The 23,007-nt window shown below is 42.2% G+C and overlaps 2 protein-coding genes across 7 annotated transcripts in view; one reads left to right on the top strand and one right to left on the bottom strand.

Annotated features, from left to right (window-relative positions):
* mapk8a (mitogen-activated protein kinase 8a) overlaps nt 1–11,151 on the top strand; it is a 12,461-nt gene extending 1,310 nt beyond the window's left edge. For 2 of the 6 annotated variants that reach the window (XM_031872655.1, XM_031872646.1), the window contains exons 2-12: nt 3,024–3,190; nt 3,494–3,623; nt 3,796–3,854; nt 3,990–4,128; nt 5,461–5,626; nt 6,150–6,221; nt 7,023–7,205; nt 7,310–7,434; nt 7,569–7,632; nt 8,553–8,630; nt 9,156–11,151. In XM_031872655.1, coding sequence (XP_031728515.1) covers nt 3,069–3,190; nt 3,494–3,623; nt 3,796–3,854; nt 3,990–4,128; nt 5,461–5,626; nt 6,150–6,221; nt 7,023–7,205; nt 7,310–7,434; nt 7,569–7,632; nt 8,553–8,630; nt 9,156–9,334 — 1,317 coding nt within the window. In that variant the 5' untranslated portion in view covers nt 3,024–3,068 and the 3' untranslated portion in view covers nt 9,335–11,151. Of the gene's footprint in view, nt 1–575; nt 863–3,023; nt 3,191–3,493; nt 3,624–3,795; nt 3,855–3,989; nt 4,129–5,460; nt 5,627–6,149; nt 6,222–6,635; nt 6,708–7,022; nt 7,206–7,309; nt 7,435–7,568; nt 7,633–8,552; nt 8,631–9,150 lie in introns of those variants that run through there. The other 4 variants (XM_031872638.1, XM_031872674.1, XM_031872629.1 and 1 more) reach the window with 4 other exon arrangements.
* Nucleotides 10,898–21,339, bottom strand: arhgap22a (Rho GTPase activating protein 22a). The gene is given in 11 exon segments (XM_031872615.1): nt 10,898–11,772; nt 11,863–12,701; nt 12,703–12,857; nt 12,982–13,103; nt 13,507–13,580; nt 13,664–13,796; nt 13,889–14,099; nt 14,282–14,410; nt 16,392–16,479; nt 17,238–17,434; nt 20,837–21,339. Coding segments are annotated over 11 exon segments (2,202 nt in total). The 5' UTR covers nt 20,871–21,339; the 3' UTR covers nt 10,898–11,552.
* Between the last annotated feature and the right edge of the window lie 1,668 nt (nt 21,340–23,007).

Below are 23,007 nucleotides of genomic sequence, written 5' to 3' on the forward strand. Positions count from 1 at the left end.
AAAGAAAAAAATATTTATTTTAAATCAAACAGTTCTGACAAAGACAGAAAGAAAGAACAAACGACAGAAATAATTTATATATTAGAAATGTAAAATGTGTCCATATACCTGACTATTTAGCTTGAAGCTGACTGACTATACATGTGGTCATTGGGCTGCCCTTCCATTTACCTCTGCGAAGGATTCTGCAGCAAGGACAAGGTTTGTGGGGTAAAATGGGCATCTGTTTCCAATGCATTTAGTTTTATTTACAGAGAAAATGTGAATGACTTTCTCATCATCAATCATACAGCCTGGCAACCACTCTCAGCCATTTTCTTCATTGACATCAGAAAAAAATCAAATAGAAAGAACGAAAATATGCAGCTTCATTCTTCATTTTCACTCTTCATTTGGAAATGCTTATTTCACTTAACAGAACTGGACAGAAATATGGCCAATATCTCATTATCCATTATGCATTAGGGTCTATATATTCAGGTGAGGCCAATCAGCCCTCCACAATAGATTTACTGCAGACATAAGAGCATGATATAACATTAAACGGAAGTGGGCTAGATAGATAGTTAGCTCGATAGACAGGTGGAAGGAAGGAAGGAAGGAGGATGGAGGAGGCGGTGGGTGTGCCTCTGTGGATGAGTGACGTACTGCTGGTACGCATGCCCCGTGCGCACTGCGCGTCCTGGCCTGTCAGTAGTAGCCAGATGGAAACGTAGGCAAGTGAATTCGGTGAGGTCATGTATTTTTAAGCCGCACAACGGAATCAATCATCCTTCACCGGCAGCGTAAACAACGAGTCCGGAACATTTCGCCGCTGATCGGACCGCTGGTGGGATCGATATAGTTTCATTTGATGACTGAGGTAAGATGAGGATCCGCCACTCTGCTCTTCAGACGTGCTTATTGTTTGGCTATGGGGGAGGGTCGCATGTCGCTGTGTGCATGCCGCTTAACCGACGTGGTTGTTGTTGAAGACGGTTACACTGTAGCTTCATTTCGTTACCGACCTAAAACACTCCCGTGTCGGTGTGATGCGTCCGTATAGGCTACACGGCCTAGCCTATGGATCACATACAGATCGAGGCAGTAGCTAGTGCACCGACTGCGCACTGTGTTTCTCACACAGGCCTTGTCATATCACGACGCGGCTGTCATTATCGCTGCAATAACCGTCTTCTTTTGCAGCGTCCGGCGTATTCGGGCTGCTACGTTTTTGTAGCATGCACACGGCTCTGGTTCTGCAGGTCTTTTTTTTTTTTACAGTCGTGTACCTGCCAGATACCTCTGCCGCCGACGAAACGAGACGAGGGGTCGCGTGGCCAAGGTTAACACATCGAGTTGCAATAACTAACGGGGTCCATAGTGGTCCTCCGCTCAGTCTCTGCGATTAATCTGAGCCCAGATGATGGAGCCAGGTCTTCCGTTTCTGTGTATGAGTGGCTGCCTCCGTTTAGTATTGGGCATACAGATGATGAGGATAATATGCGAGTGGTGCATGTACGTTGGCAGAACATGAGGTAGTCCACATATGTTAATCATATATATTATGCTACCTATTAGGCTGTTTTCATCAGTTATGTGTGTGCTACTAGTTTTGATGTGGGTTTATTTTATGGTATATAGACCATAAAGCAGAATATAACAAGATATGGTGTAATATCTTGTTATGTTCTGTGACTATGTGAACACTGATTTTTCCAGAGAATTTATTTAATGTGTAGTATAATATAATATATGTAACCACCATTGCCAGGATTAGAATCGTCCTTTAAGTGTGTGATTCTGAAGCCATTCATTAAATCAAGAAGCAGCTTGTTTAGGGGAAGCAGAGGTTTAGTCATTAGGGAACAGTGCGCTCTGGGAATGAACTCACTATTTTGCTGCCTTTGCAGGATGCACAAGGCACCTAGATGTATTAGAGCTGCCTACCATGAGGTCCAGACCTCTTAGGTGCTGCTGAGTCTACTGATGTGGCTGCTGCATTCCTTGTACAATGTAAATACTGCAGCTGACACATAACTGCAATCTAATAGTGTGCCATTGATTTCCGAGGTATTTGTCGATGCAGCATGTAGTCGTAAGCATCAATACTAGTTATTTCACAGCAGGGGAAGTAATATCAACAGTGTGTGTGACTAAATAACAATTGTATGAGATCAAATCCCCCTGTGATTCCCTCCCTGCACTGACCTGACCTTAATTATCCTTATGGGTAGCCATTAATACAATAATGGCCTTACCACAGCCTTCATAATGCAGACGAGCGTAATTGTCTTCCTGTCTGCAGTATAAAAAGAGGCGGCATGTCTATTTTCATGTTGTGAGGGAGGTGGATGTTATGTACGTGGTTGTGACGTTGGAGGAACAGAAGGAGAGCTGACTCATTTTATTCTGGCAATTATATCCCTCATATGGACTTTGTGTCGGCAGGGTGGAGGAGTGGGGAGGGTGATTACGCTGCTTGCATAAGAACGGAAGAAAGGGAAAGGAAGCCAATGGTAGAGTTTTCTCCTTTTTTTGATTTTAGATGGTTTCAATGAAACATGTACGGGGACGTTATGCACACAAATTGACGTCTCTGTGTTGTGTCTTATCTGGGCTCACAGCCGCATGGTGCAACTTGAACCAGTTAACATGTGCCTGTGGAAGACCCGCTAGTAGAACTGGGCTGAAGTCCTGAGCTGGGGTCCAAACGCATAGGAATTATCACCAGGCTTGGTTTTCCAGTGTGACAGAGTCAGTCTGGGAGTCATGTTTCTTATGATGGAGTAGACCTCCCCGTGGCCTGCTGTTCTGCCACCACTGCTGATGGTATCAAATCTTCCATCCTGGTGTGTTTGCGGAGTTGCTGAGTTAAGGAACCGCAGTGTGAAACTCAGCGGTGGCTTTACTCCTTCGCTTCTAATCTGCTTTCTTGGGAGCGGGGATGTTAATTTGACTTTCTCATTTTTGGCTGGTCTGCTGGTATCTGTGGTTTTAATCCTTCAAAATATTTAAACGTGTGCCCGTCTTTGTGTACACAGAGGACATTTTTGGATGCACAGAAAGCTGTAATCGAAGATTTCGCCATGAATAAAAACAAGAGAGAAAGAGAGTTCTACAGCCTAGATGTTGGGGATTCAACGTTCACAGTACTGAAGCGATACCAGAATCTAAGACCCATCGGCTCAGGAGCACAGGGAATCGTCTGGTGAGTGTTGCAACTTCCTCCATATTCAGTCAACAGCATCTTGCTGAAATATGGGTCACTGTTTCCAATACGTCGCCAGAACATTCATAACAACCAAAGAATATTTCTGTTGTTGTCTTCTCAAGAAATCAAAATATGAATCCATTTAAACTGTTCATTTGTTATACTTGTTTTTGTTTGTTGATGACAAAGGCAGAGATGTTTAGACTATTGGAGTGACCATAACCTGTAATGTCTAATACCTATTATGCTACACATATGAGCATATTTTAAAACTGTTCTCTAACTTTGTTTCCCCCACAGCTCTGCTTACGACCAGAACCTTGAACGAAATGTTGCCATCAAGAAGCTGAGTCGGCCGTTTCAAAATCAGACCCATGCCAAGAGGGCGTACAGAGAGCTAGTCCTAATGAAATGTGTCAATCACAAAAATGTGAGTATGAGAATATATGCAGTCACATGACCAGTAGCAGACTTGGTATTTTAGAATTTTTGGAATGCCTTTTGTTTGCTTACGTGTGTGTGTGTGTGGTACTTAAATTGTGCTTTAATGTGTCCTAGTAAATGACATGACAACATCATTCTGACTCATTCCATACCCACAGATCATTGGCCTATTGAACGTATTCACACCACAAAAATCATTAGAGGAATTCCAAGATGTGTAAGTAACTATATGTGAAGTGTGGATGTACTTTGTTTCTAGAGCACACAGTATGTATTGTTCATTAAATTGAGTTCCTCTCTCCTGCCGAAGAGCTTCTCAAGCCTCTTGTGTAAACTGTTTCTGCTCTGTCAGGTACTTGGTGATGGAGCTGATGGATGCCAACCTGTGCCAGGTCATTCAGATGGAGCTGGACCACGAGAGGCTGTCCTATCTGCTATATCAGACGTTGTGTGGTATCAAACACCTCCATGCTGCCGGCATCATTCACAGGGTAAGCATCAGCTGGCCATGACTGTACAGACTAATGAAAGGCCAGTGTCCCGAAGAGGAACCGTTAAACCCTCTGTGACACTTGACACTGAATTGTCAGGGCAAACGGTCAACTGGCACACTATTAGATGATGAATACAGTCTTTTAATTGCCAAGAAAACCCTCTTGAAAATAATTTGGACACATAAAACCTCTATAAAAACATAGATGGAAAAATATTAATATTTGTGAAACCTAAATTCAAAACTAGCACATCAGCTTTTTTGAAGCTGATGTGAGTCGGTACAGACTTCTGACCTCCATAGAATAGGGTAGGTGAATGTATAATTTCCCCATATGGATCAATAATAAGCAGGTGAAAAGTGTGTGCAGAGACTGATACACAATTGCACCTAATTATGAAGAGAAAGACTGCCTTAACATTAGAAACATGCAGCCAGGTGTGATATTATAACAATAAAGTGTTGATTATGGGAATGTTAAATCATAATTCCTCATTAGAATAAAGAAGCAGCAAACCTGAAAAAAACCAAAACATATATACTGTACGAGGCCACTACTGTAAACTTTAAATGCATTTGCTATTGCAAGCAAAACACCTTAATAGGTAAAAGAGAGACATCAGCGTGCTCTCGGTTGTACAGTAGTAAACTCCAGGGGAATGTGGTGAAGTCAAACTTGTCAACTGTAGATAAAGGGAACCCCTTGGGCTTACCTAAGTAACACTCGCACCAAGCCCAAGGATCTAGTTAAAAATTTCAGGACTCCTCTTTCCAGCCATGCCCTGAGGAAGACCCAATGTGGTGCGATACTGGTCGCCTTTTTTTTTTAACTTAGATAAATCCTAAACTAAAAGAGGCATTTTGACAACATCCTTAGCTAAGTGCAAGTGTGCCTGAAGTAAGCCCAGGGGGCTTCCCCTTCTTCTACACCTTAATAAACAATTTGTACTGCGGAGAGAAGCATGACATAGACCAGATTCTAGGAAACAGCTGCTTGCAGGAGCTGGAACCTGCAGGCTATCAGCTGGATTTGAGTCATGATGGAGAATGTAGCACGCTATCATCATGTGACTTGTAGAGATAATGCTGTGATCACAAAATGCTGTCATTGGTTGAACAATGCTGCTGATCAAGATGTTGTAATTTTGAGTCCATTTTGTCTCAGAATGGTAGTCGAAGGTGTTTCCCTCCATCGTGCCCTTTCTGCTACTTGAACACATTAAAGAGAAACCAGTACATTAGCTGTCACTACATCTGTCCATTTATTTGTGATTGCTTCTTATTGACAAAATTAACTATAAAAATGTGTTCGGTATGTGTTCCTCTGTAGGACCTCAAGCCTAGTAACATAGTTGTCAAGTCAGATTGTACACTGAAGATTTTGGACTTCGGCTTGGCTCGGACGGCTGCCACGGGCCTCCTGATGACACCGTATGTGGTTACACGCTACTACAGAGCACCAGAGGTTATCCTGGGGATGGGCTACCAAGCCAATGGTTAGTTACCATCTATTTACTGCGTCTGTCGATCTACACTGTCAACCCTTGTTTATTCTTACTGGTGTTACACTGTAGAGAAGTGTTTCCCAAACTATTTTTCTAGGGACCCGCCTTTTAAAAATGACAAACCATCGCGACCCAATTCACAATAGGCCTCATCTCTAAACCTTGAGGAGCCAGTTTGTACGTCAAAAAATGTCCCTGAACATTTTTACTGCCATATCCCATCACCTTAGATTATCTTGAATCGGTAAACCAGCCATTATGAGAGATATAGGTTTAATAAATCGCGACTTTGTTTTGTGTGTGTTATTACAGCTGTAGTGTTGGATCCCTTATAACTCAGATACAGGGACCTGAAGATGAATCTGGCTGTTAACACTGTGTAACCCGCATGGTGCTTCTGTACACGATGGGACTTTGTTGTAAGAAACTGCTCACTAACTGACCTCCTTTGTGTAACTAACCTGTTGTTGTGCGTCCCTCTAATCGCCTTTGTTTACCGTGTTCACTTCACTAGTGGACATATGGTCTGTGGGCTGCATACTGGCAGAAATGGTTCGCCATAAAATCCTCTTCCCAGGAAGGGACTGTATCCTTGGGTCTTTTTAAATTCTTCTTCACGCTGTTAATCTTAACGGTCTTTGTAAAGGGTTTGTGCTTTGTGCTGTGCAGACTCTTATATCTTTCCCTGGTTAGTTTTTTGCCTTGAATACAGTATGTTGTGCCAGGCTATAAGGACTTGTCATAACACACCTTATTTGAAGCTTTCTGGCCTGCATGGGCTGTAAACATGTCAGGTTTCATTTGCTTCAGCACTGCATTGCTCTTTCTCTCATACTGTATATCTGGCTGATGCTGCATGTTCTCCATTTTCATTTCAATCAACACCACTGCCGTTCTGCTTGCATTCTTCTCACTTTGTTTCTCCTGTTTATTTATTTTTTACCTCACCATTTTGTTTGCACGCCCACCTCCCCGTCATCATCTAAACTTCCGCCTCCAGTGGATGTATGGTCAGTGGGCTGCATAGTGGCCGAGATGATCAGGGGCAGCGTTTTGTTCCCCGGCACTGATCGTATCCTTCCCCATCATTGATTGATCACCGTGTCATCACTTCATTCTGTGTGAAGAGAACAGCAACACCATTGTGACAAGTTTCCCTCTGTCACATTGCTATCCATTCTCAAGTTTCCACCATCATTGCTCTGCTGCACCCACCTATTGTGAGAATGTCGAGCCAAACCAGATGATAAAGTTGCTGAGAGAGTGTGTATGATAGTTCTGTGTTAGCTGCATAGGAAAGGAATGAGTGGCTGTATCACTGGATCCTGTGATCTAAGTATGTGTGTGTCTGTGGACTACGTGTGTTTCCCTAACGTATACACATCAGACATCGACCAGTGGAACAAGGTAATTGAGCAGCTAGGCACTCCATCTCAGGACTTTCTAATGAAGCTGAACCAGTCGGTGAGAACGTACGTCGAAAACAGGCCACGCTATGCTGGGTACAGCTTTGAGAAGCTCTTCCCAGATGTGCTCTTCCCTGCCGACTCTGAAAACAACAAACTGAAAGGTACTGTGTGTTTTCCAATCATGACCGAAACTCTTTCATCAAATACATTTGTGGACATTGATTAATTGCAAAGCATCTTGTGTATTTGTTGTTTCTTTCCTCAGCGAGCCAAGCTAGAGATCTCTTATCCAAGATGTTAGTGATTGACGCCTCCAAACGCATCTCTGTAGATGAGGCCCTGCAGCACCCCTATATTAATGTTTGGTACGACCCAGCTGAAGTGGAAGCAGTAAGTGGATCGCTGATCGGAGCGCATGATCCTTAAATGGGTCACATGAGATTTTAATTACATCACTTGAAGTGGAAAGTTAGCAATGCTCTTCCACCACCAATGTGCCATTTAATCCATTTTCTCCTTCTCAGCCCCCTCCAAAGATCCTACACAAACACCTGGATGAGAGGGAGCATACCGTGGACGAGTGGAAAGGTGAGACGGCATACTAGGATTCTTAACACTTCACTCAACACTTCATTTTTCACGTGTTTCAAGTGCGTTTCAGTGTATTTTGTAGCCTCCGCTCCTGAGGGAGCACAGGGATTTCCTAAGACGTTTCATTCAGTAATCTTGAAGTGAAAAGTCTGATAAAATACTTTTTACTTTCACGATTTTGTTGGGGATCCGCAATGTTTTATCACTTCAAAAAAAGTACAAGTTATGGAAGAAGTAGATGAATTTTGGTTTCAAACCAGCTGGTTAATTAAACATTTAATATATTAATATGCAATTGCTAGTAGCTGTTAAATCAATCCACTATACATTGAACTTTGTGCAAATCACACGTGTTTACAATGAGATAGAATGGCCTGCTGGTCAGATTCTATGATTAGCAGTTCACCAGTGGTGACGTGATTATTTTCTATTCATGGAAAGCACAAAAATAAACCATGTCTAAAGTAACCCAGTGGGACATCCAGTAAATGTCAGTTGGTTACAGACATTGTTGGCTAGAGGAGCTCTGTATCTCCGCTCTAGTTGCCAGAAGGTGCGTTGCATGACGTGAAACCCCCTTTTGAAGCCTCTCAGTTGGTGTTTTCCACTGTGGGGAACCTGATTCCGTGGAGCATGGTAGGACTTCAAATTATGAGTAAATATCACTTTCAGTTGAGCAGCAGGATGAGCTCATCCTAACCCCTGCCAGGTGATGATGACACTCCACTCATATTTTAGAAGAGTCACACCAGCACAGCCTGTCCAAGCGAGGAACATGATGCTGTTTGGACTGCACCGTATGCAATACAAAGTGAACTCTACAGATACAAGTGCATCACATTCTGTGATATTTACATCAATGATTTCTCGCTGTGTCTCCTGCCCGACTTAACCTTTTTTTGATCTTTCACTTTCAGTGCTAATTTATAAAGAAGTGAGTGAATGGGAGGAGTGGACAAGAAATGGCGTGATAAGAGGCCAGCCACCTGCTTTAGGTGAGTAATCTTTATAACTTTGGTAGATGAGGAGATGTGGGAAGGATAGCTAGTGAATCACATGAGGGCTTGACGTCAGTCTGTAAGATTGAATAATGAAAAGATCTTAAAACTTTTTATTTTGTACACATTCACTGAATACTTCATAAATGCAGTAGGTTAAATCTGGGATAAATGTGGTTTAAAAAGTTACAAACCATCAATGTTTCAACAGCATTTCAATACTTCAATGTAAAGTACATTGTAAACAGTGTATTGGGGCGATAATCAGAGATTTTGGGAATCAAGTTATAATATTTAATGAATAAAGTTGAAATATATTTTATGTATGAAGCCATAAAAGTTTGAGAATGAAATATTTCCAGAATATAATTGTTTAAACTACACCTCTTTTACCCTGCAAGTCAAAGTGCTTACTGGTGTGATGCACAGTTTACACCTGCATTTGTGACTCGGCAGACGAAGGCAGTTTCCTGTGTATTTTCAATGAAACCTATGCGTTGACGTCTGTTTTTCGCAGCACAGGTGCAGCAGTGATCGACAGCCCCCCTCAGCCCACGTCCTCCTCCTCTTCCTCGGCCAACGATGTCTCGTCCATGTCCACAGAGCCCACTGACCCGAGCAGTGACCCCACCACGACCTCCGAAACAGACAGCAGCTTGGACAGCCACACCTCTCTGGGTTCACTGGCCTGCTGCAGATAACACACACATACAATACATGTACACACACGTGCACACGAAAAGCAAACCACTCATCAGTGCGTTTGATGGGAGAGGATTTAGGCCAATGGAACTTCTCCTGTTAGTTTGTAGAGCTGCGCTTTTAATGTACAGTTTGTTTTTATTTCCCCTCCTATACTGCTGTAAATTATTGTGGTTTGAAATTGTATCATTATTACTGTATTTTTTCAGCGAAGAATCAAAGTATGTTCCGATGTGAATCTGTGATGTATGTTACGAGAGAGAGTGACTTGAGTGTACTTTACACATCGCTGTTTTTAGCTGCTGACACAGTCGAATACCACACTGTTAGCACTGCAATATTATGTTGACTATTTTTGAATTCTTCTTTTGGGTCACTTGGATGAATTTACACCACTTCTCTTTCTAACAGTAGACAATAACGCACTTCATCTTGGATCCGATTGCACTGAATGATTTTATTTTGATATTGTTCCTCATCTTTCTTGTAGAAAGCGTCCTTTGGTGTATCCAAGTTAACTTACTTCTTAGTATTATGTCACCTCTTGATTGTGTGCATCTTGACAAGCAGTCAAATGGTCTATTGCCCTGACACTGAATTTCTTTTTTTTTTTACTATAACATACTGTTAACTGACTGTGTTTGAACTTGTTTAGTTACGTAGATGTAATTTGTAGGCCACGGTCTGTTGGATGAGGATGAACAGGGTGAATGTAAGTGAATAGAAATGTGGCGTAGTGAGGAGCCAGTGATAACTGTTAGCGCTGTAACATTTTAATATAGGCCGCTCCACTGGCTAGAATTAGTTCTGTATTTGGGGACTGTCACCAGAGACTAAGTCTAAATTAGTCACTTTACCCTTTTGGCAGGTCCTGTCAGACATTATTCACAGCTGTCTGATATTTCACATATTTAATTTAAGTGCCCTTACTCGGTTCAATGATTTTCAGTCTTCTTTGTCACAGATGCTCTTCTCTTCTCTAGTGCGTCTTTCTGAGTTCTACCTCACACATGTGTGTACACACACACACACACATGTTTTTGAAGTTACAGTATGCATATCATGGCATACATTATTCATAAGAAAAAAACAATTTTTTCTTTCGGTATTCGCTTTATTTATTTATTTATTTCAAGCTAGGAAGCGTTTATTGTATGTAATGTACATTTCATTCAGAAGTACTATTTAAATGCATTTTGTTTCATTTTTTGTTTGTTTTCTGTGCAATATAATTCATAGATTAATATAGTCAGTGATTGATCTGTACATTTTTACTGTAGATGAATGTTTTCTGAGAGTCAGGAAACAGGCATTTACTACTTGCCATGGTAACCTTTGGATGTATTTAATGGCTCAAATTCCAACCTGTCCCTTTGCCTTTTCATGGTTGGACACTCCAGGCAGTAACCCCTAGCATCAGCTCCCAGAATGCACTTTGGGGATTGTGACGCATGTCCTGACCCGTTCTGGGCCACAATCGCAACTGACTGTTGTGGCTTCCTCTTTTTGTCATTTTTCTCTCCTTCATCTCCTCAAAAAGAGAAAAGATAGAATAGACTACGCATGAAAAATCTGGTTTTAGTGAAGGTACATTTCGAGGAAAGATGGGAAAGCCATACGGCACTACTGGGATGATGCTGCAGTCTTCTGATGGTTTGGCCAAACACTGTCAGCAAAGAGTTCACCTGTTTTGAGTGTTTTGATCGGGCTAGTTCAGCTATGGATCTGAAATGGCCTCACTAACAGACCAATTATATACATCAAAAATGTAAACTGTCTAACTTCAACTCCAGCAAATAAAACAGTAGAATTTTAATGTGTCACATTGTTCTTTCTTTTACTGTCATTTTAACGTTTCTTTCGAGAATATGATTGCTAAGGGGAAATGAACAGGGTGTGTATGGGAAGACTGTACCTCTTATCATCAGTAAGTATTTTTCTGCTCACTAAGTTCATAAATAATCAGCTACATGATAAATGATGTATAATAGTAAGGAATTTTGCGGAATGGTAAAAGGATTGCTTGGTCCAGAGGAGTTCTCGTTTGGCACCGGCACTGGTCAGTGTAGGCACAAGACGGCTGTACTAAAGAGGACACGATGGCAAGTAGTACTGCACTAGAGGTATTTGGTCTTCAAAGCTTTGGAGCTGACTGGTAGTCCCAGTATTCAAGCTTCTCCTCCTCTAATGGACCAGATGAAGGCAGGTTGGTCTCGTCTAGTGTGTCCATGTTGCTCCTGTGGTCAGATCTCCAAGGGTTTTGAAGAACTCATCCATTTCTTTCTGGAGGAGAATGTTTCGCTTCTCTGCGTCTTGGTGTGCCCTCTCCGAGTTCCTGAGTCGGATCTCCAGCATGTGAAACTTCTTTTTCTCCTGGTCCAGCTCATCCTCAAGGCTGTTTACCTGGGACTGGTACTTAGAACAGGACTCCTCCAACCTCAAAGAAGAGAAGAAGAGGTTATAAATAACAATTCATCCTGATTTCAATTGGTTATTTGAAAGGAAGTGACAAGTGACTCATTCTTACTTGCAAATGGAGGTTTCGTAGCTTGTCCTCTGGTTCTTCAGCTCCTGCTTGAGCTCGGTCAGCATGTTAGTGATACCTTCATTTGTTCCTGTGAGATCCTCCTCAGTACCCCTTGCACTGTTATCCAGAGGACTTGTACTGTCCCTCACCTCTGTGGGTCTCTCTTGACTCTGCCCCAATTTTACTGCCTTATCGCTTCCCTCTGGCTCGGCCAGTGAGATCTCAAAGGATGTCCAGATGGAGGATGTGTCAGCAGGCAGGCTTAGACTGGAGGGGGTAACATTCTCATAGGCAGACAGTCTGTGGGACTGGAGCAGGGCTCTATGAGACAGGGGTGTTTGAGAGGAGTCTTCATCAGAGTCTCTCTGTGTATCCTTAAGTGGAAGAGTGGTCTCTTTATGGGAGAGGGTTGAATCCTTCGTAGTAGAGTCTTTTAGTCTTTCACCAGATGAGGTAGTGCGCCTGTGAGCTCGGAGGGATGACAGGCCATTAATCAGCCAGTTGCTCCCACCAGCTGCTGACACATCCCCCGCCGACCCCCCTATTTTCCCCCTTTGCCCCCCAGATGCTGCACCTCCTTTGAAGGAGCTCCTCCAGGGCAAGGCTTTAGACTGTTTACTGGGGCTAACGGCTACCTCACTTCCACCTCTCGCTTCAGTTTTGCTATCTGCTTGTCCATCAACTTTTTCTTCTGTCTTACCTTTGCCCTTTCCTTCAATCTGACCATCTTCACCCTTCTCCGACACTGTAATGGGGCTCGGTGCAGTCGGCTTACTGTCTTTAGAAGGGGTTGAAGATTGGGGTTCCTCTTTAGGGGTTTTGGAGGGTGGGGGGGCCAGTGTCTTCTCGTGAGAGCCATTCCACTTTGCACCGTTGGAGAGGACTCTGTTGTTGCTGTGGGGGAATCTTGGCCTCAGTTTCCGTCTCCTCCCGTTGATAAAGTCTAGTGTGTTCACTGATCAGCACAGTCATGAGGTGCTGCACCTGCGAACTTCCTGTTGATAATGACAAACACACATACAGTACATGTGTAATCGAACTGTTTCATGGCATTGTTCGTATTGATTAAGAAGCAAGTTTGTGGCACAAATTGTTATTTATATAAACATTATCACCAACCCTCCATCATGGTAACTGGATCCTCTACTCTGGGCCGAAGGATATTCGGTCCAAACACAGTGGCCAGATTCTGAACACTCATTTTATTCTCATTGGAGTGAGATTGAACCTCATCCAGAAACCTGAAAAAGAAAGAACCAAAATCAGAATTTATTTCCACATATTATATAAAATCAACAGTATTGACTGCTCTGCTTAGAATCGGTAGAAACCCTTAGTTCTTTTTTATCTAATAAATTCAAAGAAAATGAAGACTGAGTCATGAGTCTGTGGTGTGTGGGTTCAGCTGAAGATATTTGAATAGAAGGCAGAGAAGACATGCAATTATGCACACTCAGATTCAATCAATGTGATGCCACTTTCCCTGATGACGAGGATGTGGGTGTAATGAATGTCATTCCTCTTGTATGACAGGCTCACAAATCATCAAACAGTAAATGGGACAGCAGCAACAATTAAACCCATCACAGTCACATCAGTGGGCTTAACAACTATATACAGCAGACGACAAAAGTGTGAACTTACTTGCAGATGTATGTGAGGAGGTTGTAGTTGACCTGAGGAAGGGATTTCACCTGTTTGCCTAGCTCCACTTTACCCTTGAAGAAAAATAAGACATGTTTATTGTTGAGACAATAGTTTGGAAATGTACCAGTGAAGTGTTGAGCAGACATGTGATTACCATTGCTTTGTCCTTGGTAAGAAGCTGAGCACAAGAGAGAAACTGTGTGTATTTGGAGAACGGGATTATAGGCTCCGGCAGCTCCCGTATGTACAGCTTTAGCAGTGATGCCACTGTGTGGACATCCGTGGTACTGTAAGAGACAGGGAAATATACAGTACTGGACAGCATAGATTATAGCTTGGCATGCTGCTATCGATAAAATGCCCCCTCCCACTGCATCACCTGTCAAACACTGGCTTCTCGCCACGGTCAAAGGCATCTTGCAGCTCCCGCACATGATTGGTCTGTCCAGGGGCCCTGAAAAGGCCCTCCTCCTGGAGCCCATGTTCACGTATGAAACACACGCACTGTTCGACCAGCACAGGGACCAGTCGCTGAGGGCCACACTGGGCCTCGTACAACATTGTCTCCTCTAGGTGCTGCCCAAAGACACCTGCAGCCACACAGAAAATGAACACCAGTCAGGTGATTAATAGACAGAATGTTTCCTTATGTGTGCCCAAGAAGTTTAAGTCCCCTCTTTAAATAATTAGTCATATATTTGCTTAATTACTGTAAAAAGTGCTTTATGTGAGCATTTGCGTATATGTGTATAAATATGTTTTAGAATCACACCTCCTCCAAGAGGAGCCCATATGACTCTACGAATGGCTCTGACCCATTCCTCCATGTCACTCTGAGAGTTGGCCATCAGCAGGAATGATTCGTGGCTGATGCCTGTTCGATCCTTTTCTCCAGCCACTCCTGGAAACACAAACATATTTCATCACTTTCTGGATCAATAGGACACGGTGACTAACACTTTTAAAAGTACTTTGCTGATCACACGAACTGTATCATTTGTAAAGAAGGCAGTTCTACCAACAAGAACTATCAGTATTTCCAATAACCTTATTAACTCCAGCACCTCTGTAAAGTACAAACACGCAGCCATGCAGCTCTGCCTCCCTGTGTGCTTCCTCTGGCTGCACACAGCTTGATACCACCTGGTTTGACATTTTAGTTTGACATTTTAGTTGATTTTAGTTTAGCTTTGATTACACTATGAAGCTCTCTCCCTTCATGCGACTTTGCAATCGCTTGCTTTTCGAAGAGGTGGAAGCACTACTCAGTTACAGATGGAAATAAAAGCATCAAAGCTGCTGTTCATAAAATGTTCTTTCATTTTTTGCTGATGAAAACCTTCTTATGATACAATCCAAAAGACAGTGATCTTTGGAAGTAGAATTGGTGGTGTTGACTGTGTCGGCTATATATCAGTATATAGCTGCATTCTTTATGAAGTTGTGCGCTGTGGTGCATAGCGTGTTGTGTGAGAGAAATTACCCAGAAAGAGTAGTGTTCCCTGTGGACACCAGCAACTGCACCATGTCTCCTTTGTCTTTCTGTCCAGGACTTTTTCCTCAGTATCTTTTCATTAACACACTTTCTCTACAAAGTGACACCCGGGACCATCTCACATGTTAACAGACCACACCCCCATTTACTACAAATTGCATTTAGTTTGCACAACTGTTTACCATTTTCCAAAGCACATCAAAGTGTTCTAAATAGGATTTTCCGAATTTAAAGCAGACATTGGTCTCCATTCAGTTGTATGGAAATTGGCTTGCATCGACCTAAAACCTGAAGGCAATTCATTAGCATGAGCATCTTGTCTTTTTTTCATGATGAGCAAAGTTGATTTTCTTCCTGTTGTAAATGAATTGAAACCAGCGGCTGCCTGTGAAGTGGAGGATGATAAATAGGTTGGGATGAGGAAAACATGTATGTTACAGAACATCATTGCAAGACCTTGTTAATCCCAGCAACACAGAAAGCCAGAGAGGGAGATATATATACGATACTGTTCGGCAGTTCAATCTGCTTTGCAAAGTATTCAAGAGGGGCGATACGCCCCATAGCTGAAAAAATAAATACTTACTACCATCATTGATGGAAACTTCGTCCTCAGGATAAAATGTCAGGGTGCTAGTCAACCTGCTGCAGTAATGGCCCATGTTGAACTTGGACCACCTGAGGAAAATAAGGGCTACAACTGAGGAATGAGTAACCCACGATGCCGTTCCATGAAAGTTATACGATGCAAACTGTCTCATATCTTCCAACTCCTAACTTAGTCGATGCAAGTACAACTTTCTTTCTTTCTCTCTTTCATCAAAGCAGACCCTCTGATCTATCTGCTGTACATACTGTCCACTGTTTAACCATAGTCATGCCGACCCCACGCTGTCAAGAGCAAAGATGAATGAAGCCGTTGTTGAACCCTCAGAAACATGGCCATTGAAATCACATTCTTTCTGCTGTTCTGCATATTTCATGCATGTGTTACGGCCTGATACTCATATGTAGCTATTGATTTACTTTGATTCTGGGTCGACAACGTTTACACAGAGGATATGACCTGCTGGATTTACAGTATGGTCATCATTTCAAGCGACACAGAGAGATACTTTGTGTAATTTACAGCAAACCTGCATCAGGATAATGCTCTAGTGGTGTTTCAAGAGTTTGAGTTTAATCATCTTCTGAGCACTAAAAACTCACTTTAAGTGTTGGTATTGGTGGGAAATGATATCAGATGTGCTTCATCAGGATTTAGTGTAATATACATTTTTCTTTTAGACAAATCTTGTTTGTTTGACACTTAAACACTTAAACAGATGGTTCAGCATCACTTGAACAAGACTTCCTTACACACAGAGTTGTCACCATGCCAACTCACCTGGAACAATTTCAAAAGGGTGACGACCAGGCTCGTCCTGATTGGCAGGCAGCTCATTGACCTGACTGCCCTGAAGAGGAATACAACCCTGTAGGGAAAAGAGAGGCACGCGTGAGAAACACCTGCATCAATGGTATTCAAGGGCCAAACAAGAAATCAATTAGTGGTTCTGGACTTGGACGTGTAGAGCATGTTGAACATTATAGAGTTCTGAGTACACTGAGCTCTTGGCATCTGTCCAACAGAGGGAGGTAATGATAATGGAGGGGGGGATGACTCAGGGAAACATCTATTTATCCATCTGGCACTTCCTGTTCTGTGCAGTTTGGATCCCTTGACCATGTAGAGGGTCTAAGGTCAGCTACTAAGTGCTTACAGCAGAACCACAGGGCAGCTAGTTACCACATTATCAGTGTGTGTGTCAGGGCAATAACAACACACTATGACTTTAATGGAGAGTGTTGAGATGTCTTAAAGAGATGATTTTTGTGTGAAAGATGATTGGATATTTATCCAGCTTTAGTTTTACATCAAAAATATAAAGATAAGAGCTTGTAGCTTTAAAAACCATGGTCACGTGAATGCAGAAAAGGGTTTAATTTTACTTGAGGGCAGCAAAATATATTTTGTCGCCTAATTTTAAAGAATCAATAAGTTATTTTCAGAGTTGGAGAACACACAATGGAGTGACTGGACCTGGGGGAAAATCCTAATCAGAAAAATTCATGAAGCTTCAATACGTATCGGGCCTTGAATCCGAATGAATCAAAACACGCAGCAGTGCAGCCTCCTGGGGCAACAGGTGACAGAAGTTAACTGTCTTGTGTGTTATTGTGTGAGCATCACCTGTGCCTTGGTTTCATCCTGGTCCTTGTAGAAATACAGAGCTTCGGTCCTCAGGACAAACCAACGCAGCTGCCAGTTTTTCATGATACTCCGCTGTCTCTTCAGCCAGCCTGCCTTCAGTGCCTTCTCCTGATCCAGAGGAGAGCAGGGCCTGGAGACCCGAGACAACTCTCCGAGCACCATGCTCTTGGACCGCGCTGCATGGACACACACATAGAGATAAAGTGAGGGAAAGAGGATTCAGTGCACCAGAATGAGATAAAGAAATAGAGATTACACAAAGACAGAGGGTTCATGTTATTTGGGGATTTTCTGTCTTTGTTTTGCTATTATTCTAAAAATTCACCCATAGACAATCCTGAATCATTGTTCACAGAAGTCTCTCTTGGACGCAGCTAAGCCCACAGGCTTGACCATGCATTCAGATTTCCTCCTAAGTCAATAAACCAAGGCATGGCCTCCATTTTGCAGAAAATACATCCTGTTTAAGATGATATTCATCCATCTATTCCATTACATTTTATTATGTGTCTCAGATATTAATGAGGGTATATATCATTTTCAATTTCACTGCGGCACAGAGAAGAGTATTGGTTTGGATCAGGTTGCACTTTAACTGCTGCAGACTGATTACAAGCATGGATTGTATATGAGCAAAGGTATGTCAAAGGTACAGAGCAAAAACAGCGACAGTAGAGTGATCCCTGGGGAGTCACGGGGAGAGAAAGAGGGAGAGAGATAAACAGAAGGCAGAGAGAGAGAGAAATCAATGGCGTCCTTTTTCCTGTTAATTGCCTCTTGCTTTCTGCTGAGGACAGCAGGGAGGGTATCTGCAAGGGCCTGGACTTAAATCTCTCCCTCTCTCTTGCTTATCAGCTCTCTGACTGCGTCCCTCATTTTATTTGTTCCCTTTTTGGATGTCCTTCATTTGCAGAGTCATGATTGCTGGAAAGGGAGAAGACTAGAGACCACGTGAAGCAGTCATTAATAAAACTGTATGCTGACAGCAGGAGCAGGCAGAGCAGGGTCTATAAATACAGCAGACCTGGCCGTGTTTTTTAACATCCTTAAAGAAGAGGCAGGACATTTAACAGAGGAACTGGTGTTTTCATCTACTGTCAGCAAAGAACTCATGTACAAGGATGAAATTGTTATCTTTTCAGGAAATAAACTGTTACTCAAAGTGCATTAATTTGTATTTAATAAAATAATACACATGGGTTCAATAGTGACAATCAGTGATGGAGCTTTCAGATCCTTTACTCACTACCCTTACAATAGCACATAGTGAAAATACCCCATTACACGTAAAAAGTATAGATAAGTAAAAATACCTAATTATTATTAGTAAATGTCCTTAAAGTATCAAAAGTAGAAAGTACTAATATAGCAGAGAAATGGCTCCTGTAAATCTTTCACTGATGTATACTACATTATTGAGTTATCTATACTGATGCATCAATCTGTTAGCAGGGATACTGTTAATCTATAACAGTGCATAATATTTTATAAAACTGATCATATGTTTTCTGTTAAATCTTAATCTGTAAAGAAACATGTAAGTGTAACTAGTATATGTAAAAAGGTACAATAGTTCTCTTTGAATTGCTTAGTAGAAGTATTAAATGAAATACTGAAGTTAAGTACAAGAACAGCACCTCAAATGTGTATTTAAGTACCTGCGTAAATATACTTAGTTACTTTCCACCACTTAGGAATCAAAAGTGAAAGTACTCATTATGTACCCATTATAAAAATGGTCCTGGTCAGTGTTACATTATATTATAATCACATTAGTTATTAACAATGTATTACCGTAGCATTTTGTTTGATGCAGTGGAGCAAATTGAAACTACTTTATTTACTGTTGAGAATGCATTTTAAGCTCATTATACATTTTGTACACCTCTGAAATGAACTGATGTGGAACAAGTAAAGCAGCATCAGATCGAAATAATTGACTACAGTACAAGTACCTCATCGGGTACCTAAGTACAGTACTTGAATAAATATACCATTCCACCACCACAGCTAATACTTTTTGGATATTCAATACAACTACCAGTAATTCAATTATTCAACTATTTGAATGATTCATCTCATTAGACTGCTATAATGTATTAGATTATCAACAAATGAAATGTTCCCACATGTATTAATTGTATTTTTTGAACACAGTCTTTGTGGTATTTTTGCACCTACATATATAGTGCATCATTTCTTGACTTTGAGCACGTCATCATCCTCAAATTTACATATATTCAGCTACACAGATAATGAGAGAATTGCCTCAACCACAGCTCAGAGTTTTACCAATAACTTCCCGTAAGACTCTACATGACTTAACTGCTCTAGGATTCATGATATCTCAGCTTCAGAGTGCAGATCCAGTATGATGCTGCATAAAAGGGTCAGAGGAGAGCAGAGCTGGAAATCTAATCAGAGGAGAATACCATTACAGCAAATGAGAGATGGCAAGCGGACAAAACATGGCAAGCGAAGTGAAGTGGCCACTGCACTCTCCGACTGTGTTCATGACGGAGAAAGAAGAGGCACTTGTCCTTCCCAACATCTTTTATGGTCTTATGTTCACTGCTGGTCTCAAATAAGACGGCTGCCAAGGGAGAAATAACGCCACAACCCCGCCTAAACGCACACAACAAACTAAGGATTCTTAAAGCTGCATGCTCACGTGGATACTCCTCTCTAAAAAACAATACCAGTCAATTTCCTCAACTTGAGCCACCTAAAATAGCATGTGTCAGTTGTCTATAGCAACCATCTGCTATGAAGAGCACAGCTATACTCTGCTGCATCATGATAATCTCAGTGCCAGGAGTTGTTCCTGTGATTTGGAGGTTCCCTATTCATCTTCACACAGTCATGTGATAGGCATGTATATTTGGCGTACCGACTTCAGCGGTCACCGGTGGGTTTTACCCGGCGTTAGAAGAACTATGTTTGAGGGTCAGCTGTTGTGATTTACACGAGTGGCGAACCCTGCATTCCTTTCATCACCGCTGATCTAGAGTCACCTGTCAAGACCAGGCAAACTAAAAGCTAGTCCAATAAACCCTGAACAAACAGAGATGTATTCACGTGTTCAGGTGTGAAAATGTCAGGATGCAGACCATTGTTGGAGGGAGGATCATCTTTCCAGAAGCCATGTTTACGACAACCCACTGTGTCCCCCACCAGGTTCAAATCCTTTAGGAATAAGCACGGTATAATCGAGAGACACGAGGGATGACATCACTCTGTAGTAGAGCCGGTTAACTCTGGACATGGAAGATAAATCCTCAACACTTCAGATCATGCGAGAAAACTCAGGTCATCGCTGACAACAATGGTCACTGGGATGCAGAATGACACCGGTGCTACTAATATGGAACTGTTCCACCTTTTTGATGTCATCATAAATGAAAGCACTGGCACCGATATTGATGTCACATTATTACAAAGACAGCAGGACAAATGGAGCTCTGCGGAGACAGCGAGAGAGGGGGAGAAAGAGATGGACTGCAGAGAAACAGAAAGAAGCAAGAAAGGAGAGAAAATAGATGGAGGGATGGAGAAAGAGGAGGTGGGACTGTGCTTACCCCGGCGTGCCTGTTTTATCTTGGGGCTCAGCATGGTTACCGTTGCTGTGCTGCTCCCTCTCACAGAGACATGACTGCATCCCTCTGTTCGCACACTATTCCTTACACACACACACACACACACACACACACACACGGACACAGTGCCTCTCGCTGCTGCCTCGCCCTGTTACTCCTCATCTTCTCCGAGCATCTCTCTCCTTGGCTCACTGTCTTGCACTTGGACACTGTCTCTGTCTGATTTCACACACATACACACACACACACACACACACAGACACACACACACACACACACACACACACACACACACACACACTTACAAGCACTTAACCACACACTCTGGTCTTCCTCCCCCTTCTTTCTTTCGTCTCACTCCCCCCGTCTGTCCCAACGGCCCGGCGTGCTGTTGTTCTCACATACTGTACCTAGAGCCCTGCCCACTCTCTCTCTCTCCTTTGCTATCTGCCTCTCTGCCGTCTGCTGCACACTCTCAGTATCAATTTCTCACCGTCTATAAATATGTCTGGCTGTGTGTCCTCTGTCTTGTCACCCATTTCTTTACATTGGCTCCCGCAATCGCTCCGCAGTCTTCACAATCCCTCTGGCTGTTTGCTCATGGAGATTCATTATGGCCTCATCTGTACGTGAAGTACAACCTCAGATCAATACGTTTGATTTTACTGACATCATTTGTACCATCAAATGTTTGATGCAGAGCAAGTGGCTAAGTTATTGTATTGTCTGTACCAGATGTATTATACATTTGGGTAGACATGTGTTTAAAACTGACAAAACTTAACTGTATAGCACTCATATTTAATATTAGAACTGTTACAGGCTAAGACTTATAGTCTGAAAGGAAATGTGACATTACTCAGTCACTCAAAATGTGTAGAATGAAAGCCCAAATACTCAGGGGTGTGATGTTCTTGTTTCTATTCAGCCTGGTTGGTTTGTAGAGGATGTGATAAAGCAGATTAATGCTGCAGTTCAAGAGGCTGGATGACACTAAAATACGGTACGGGGACACTGCTGACTCAGCTTTTTCATAAGAAATAATAACCTACTCAGCTCAAACGTAACAATCAATGACAAATGGTCCCCACTATACACTCGCTAAATAAAGGTTTTATAAAGTAGTAGCAGTACATTCCTGATAACATTACTTTGGGAATGTAATTCCTAACACTTTCAAATGATCAGCTCATAACCTGACAGACAAATATCTGAAGATCAGAGCTTAACTTTATACGAAAGCTCAGATAAGAAAGTTTGATCTTAAACAACATAAATCATCACCTTGCTTGATACAATGATCATTGTTGTAAAACAAACTAAAAGAGAGCTTTACCTGCCAATTCTTTGGTTTGTCACTGGTCAGAGGAGTCCTGGATGGTTTCAAGGCAGTGGATCTGTCTGCACATTGTATCCCTCTCCACAGGGGCCACTTCTAGAGCCACACACACACACACACACACACACCCACACACACACACACACACACACACACACCCACACACACACACACACACGTGCACACACACAGGCTCTAAACAATGGCAATACTGAAATCTCAGTCCTCTGCTGGATTGATAATTACTAAGAAACAAATCAAATGACATTCACATACCCAAAGAGAAAGGACTACTATTGCTGCCATCAGTAACACACCAATGACATGCACTCGAAGAATGCTGATGTGAACAGACTCTGATAGAAGGAAGGAAATAAAGACAGTCATGCGAGTATTACTTGCCATGTCATCTCGGATGGGCAGACCAGACGACTCTCAGTCTGGAGCCAAACTCTCTATGCTACACAAGAAAGCATCACAGTCCCAAGCAGCTGCTGTGATAGGTACTGCTTTACAGAGAAATAGAACTTATCATATACGATGATCTCCTGCCGTCCTCCTTCTCTAAATGTTTCAGTCTGTCTCTCACTAAGGAAGTGAGCTGCCTTGATGGAGAAGTGAAAATGCCTGACTTCTGTGTAAAAAAAGTTGTTGGATGGCATTACTGTACATTTCCTCCACTCACAAGAGGGTAAAAATTAATGCTCTGGCTGTTCGTGATTTGAGAATTGAAATCAAGAGGGACGGTCACAAGCTTTGAAAAAAACGTATCTAAGCACAAGTACTGTACTTAGGTACAGTTTGGACATACTTG

This window comes from Anarrhichthys ocellatus, unplaced genomic scaffold (genome assembly GCF_004355925.1).
Source record: "Anarrhichthys ocellatus isolate YVR2014 unplaced genomic scaffold, GSC_Weel_1.0 scaffold3, whole genome shotgun sequence".
NCBI lineage: Eukaryota > Metazoa > Chordata > Actinopteri > Perciformes > Anarhichadidae > Anarrhichthys > Anarrhichthys ocellatus.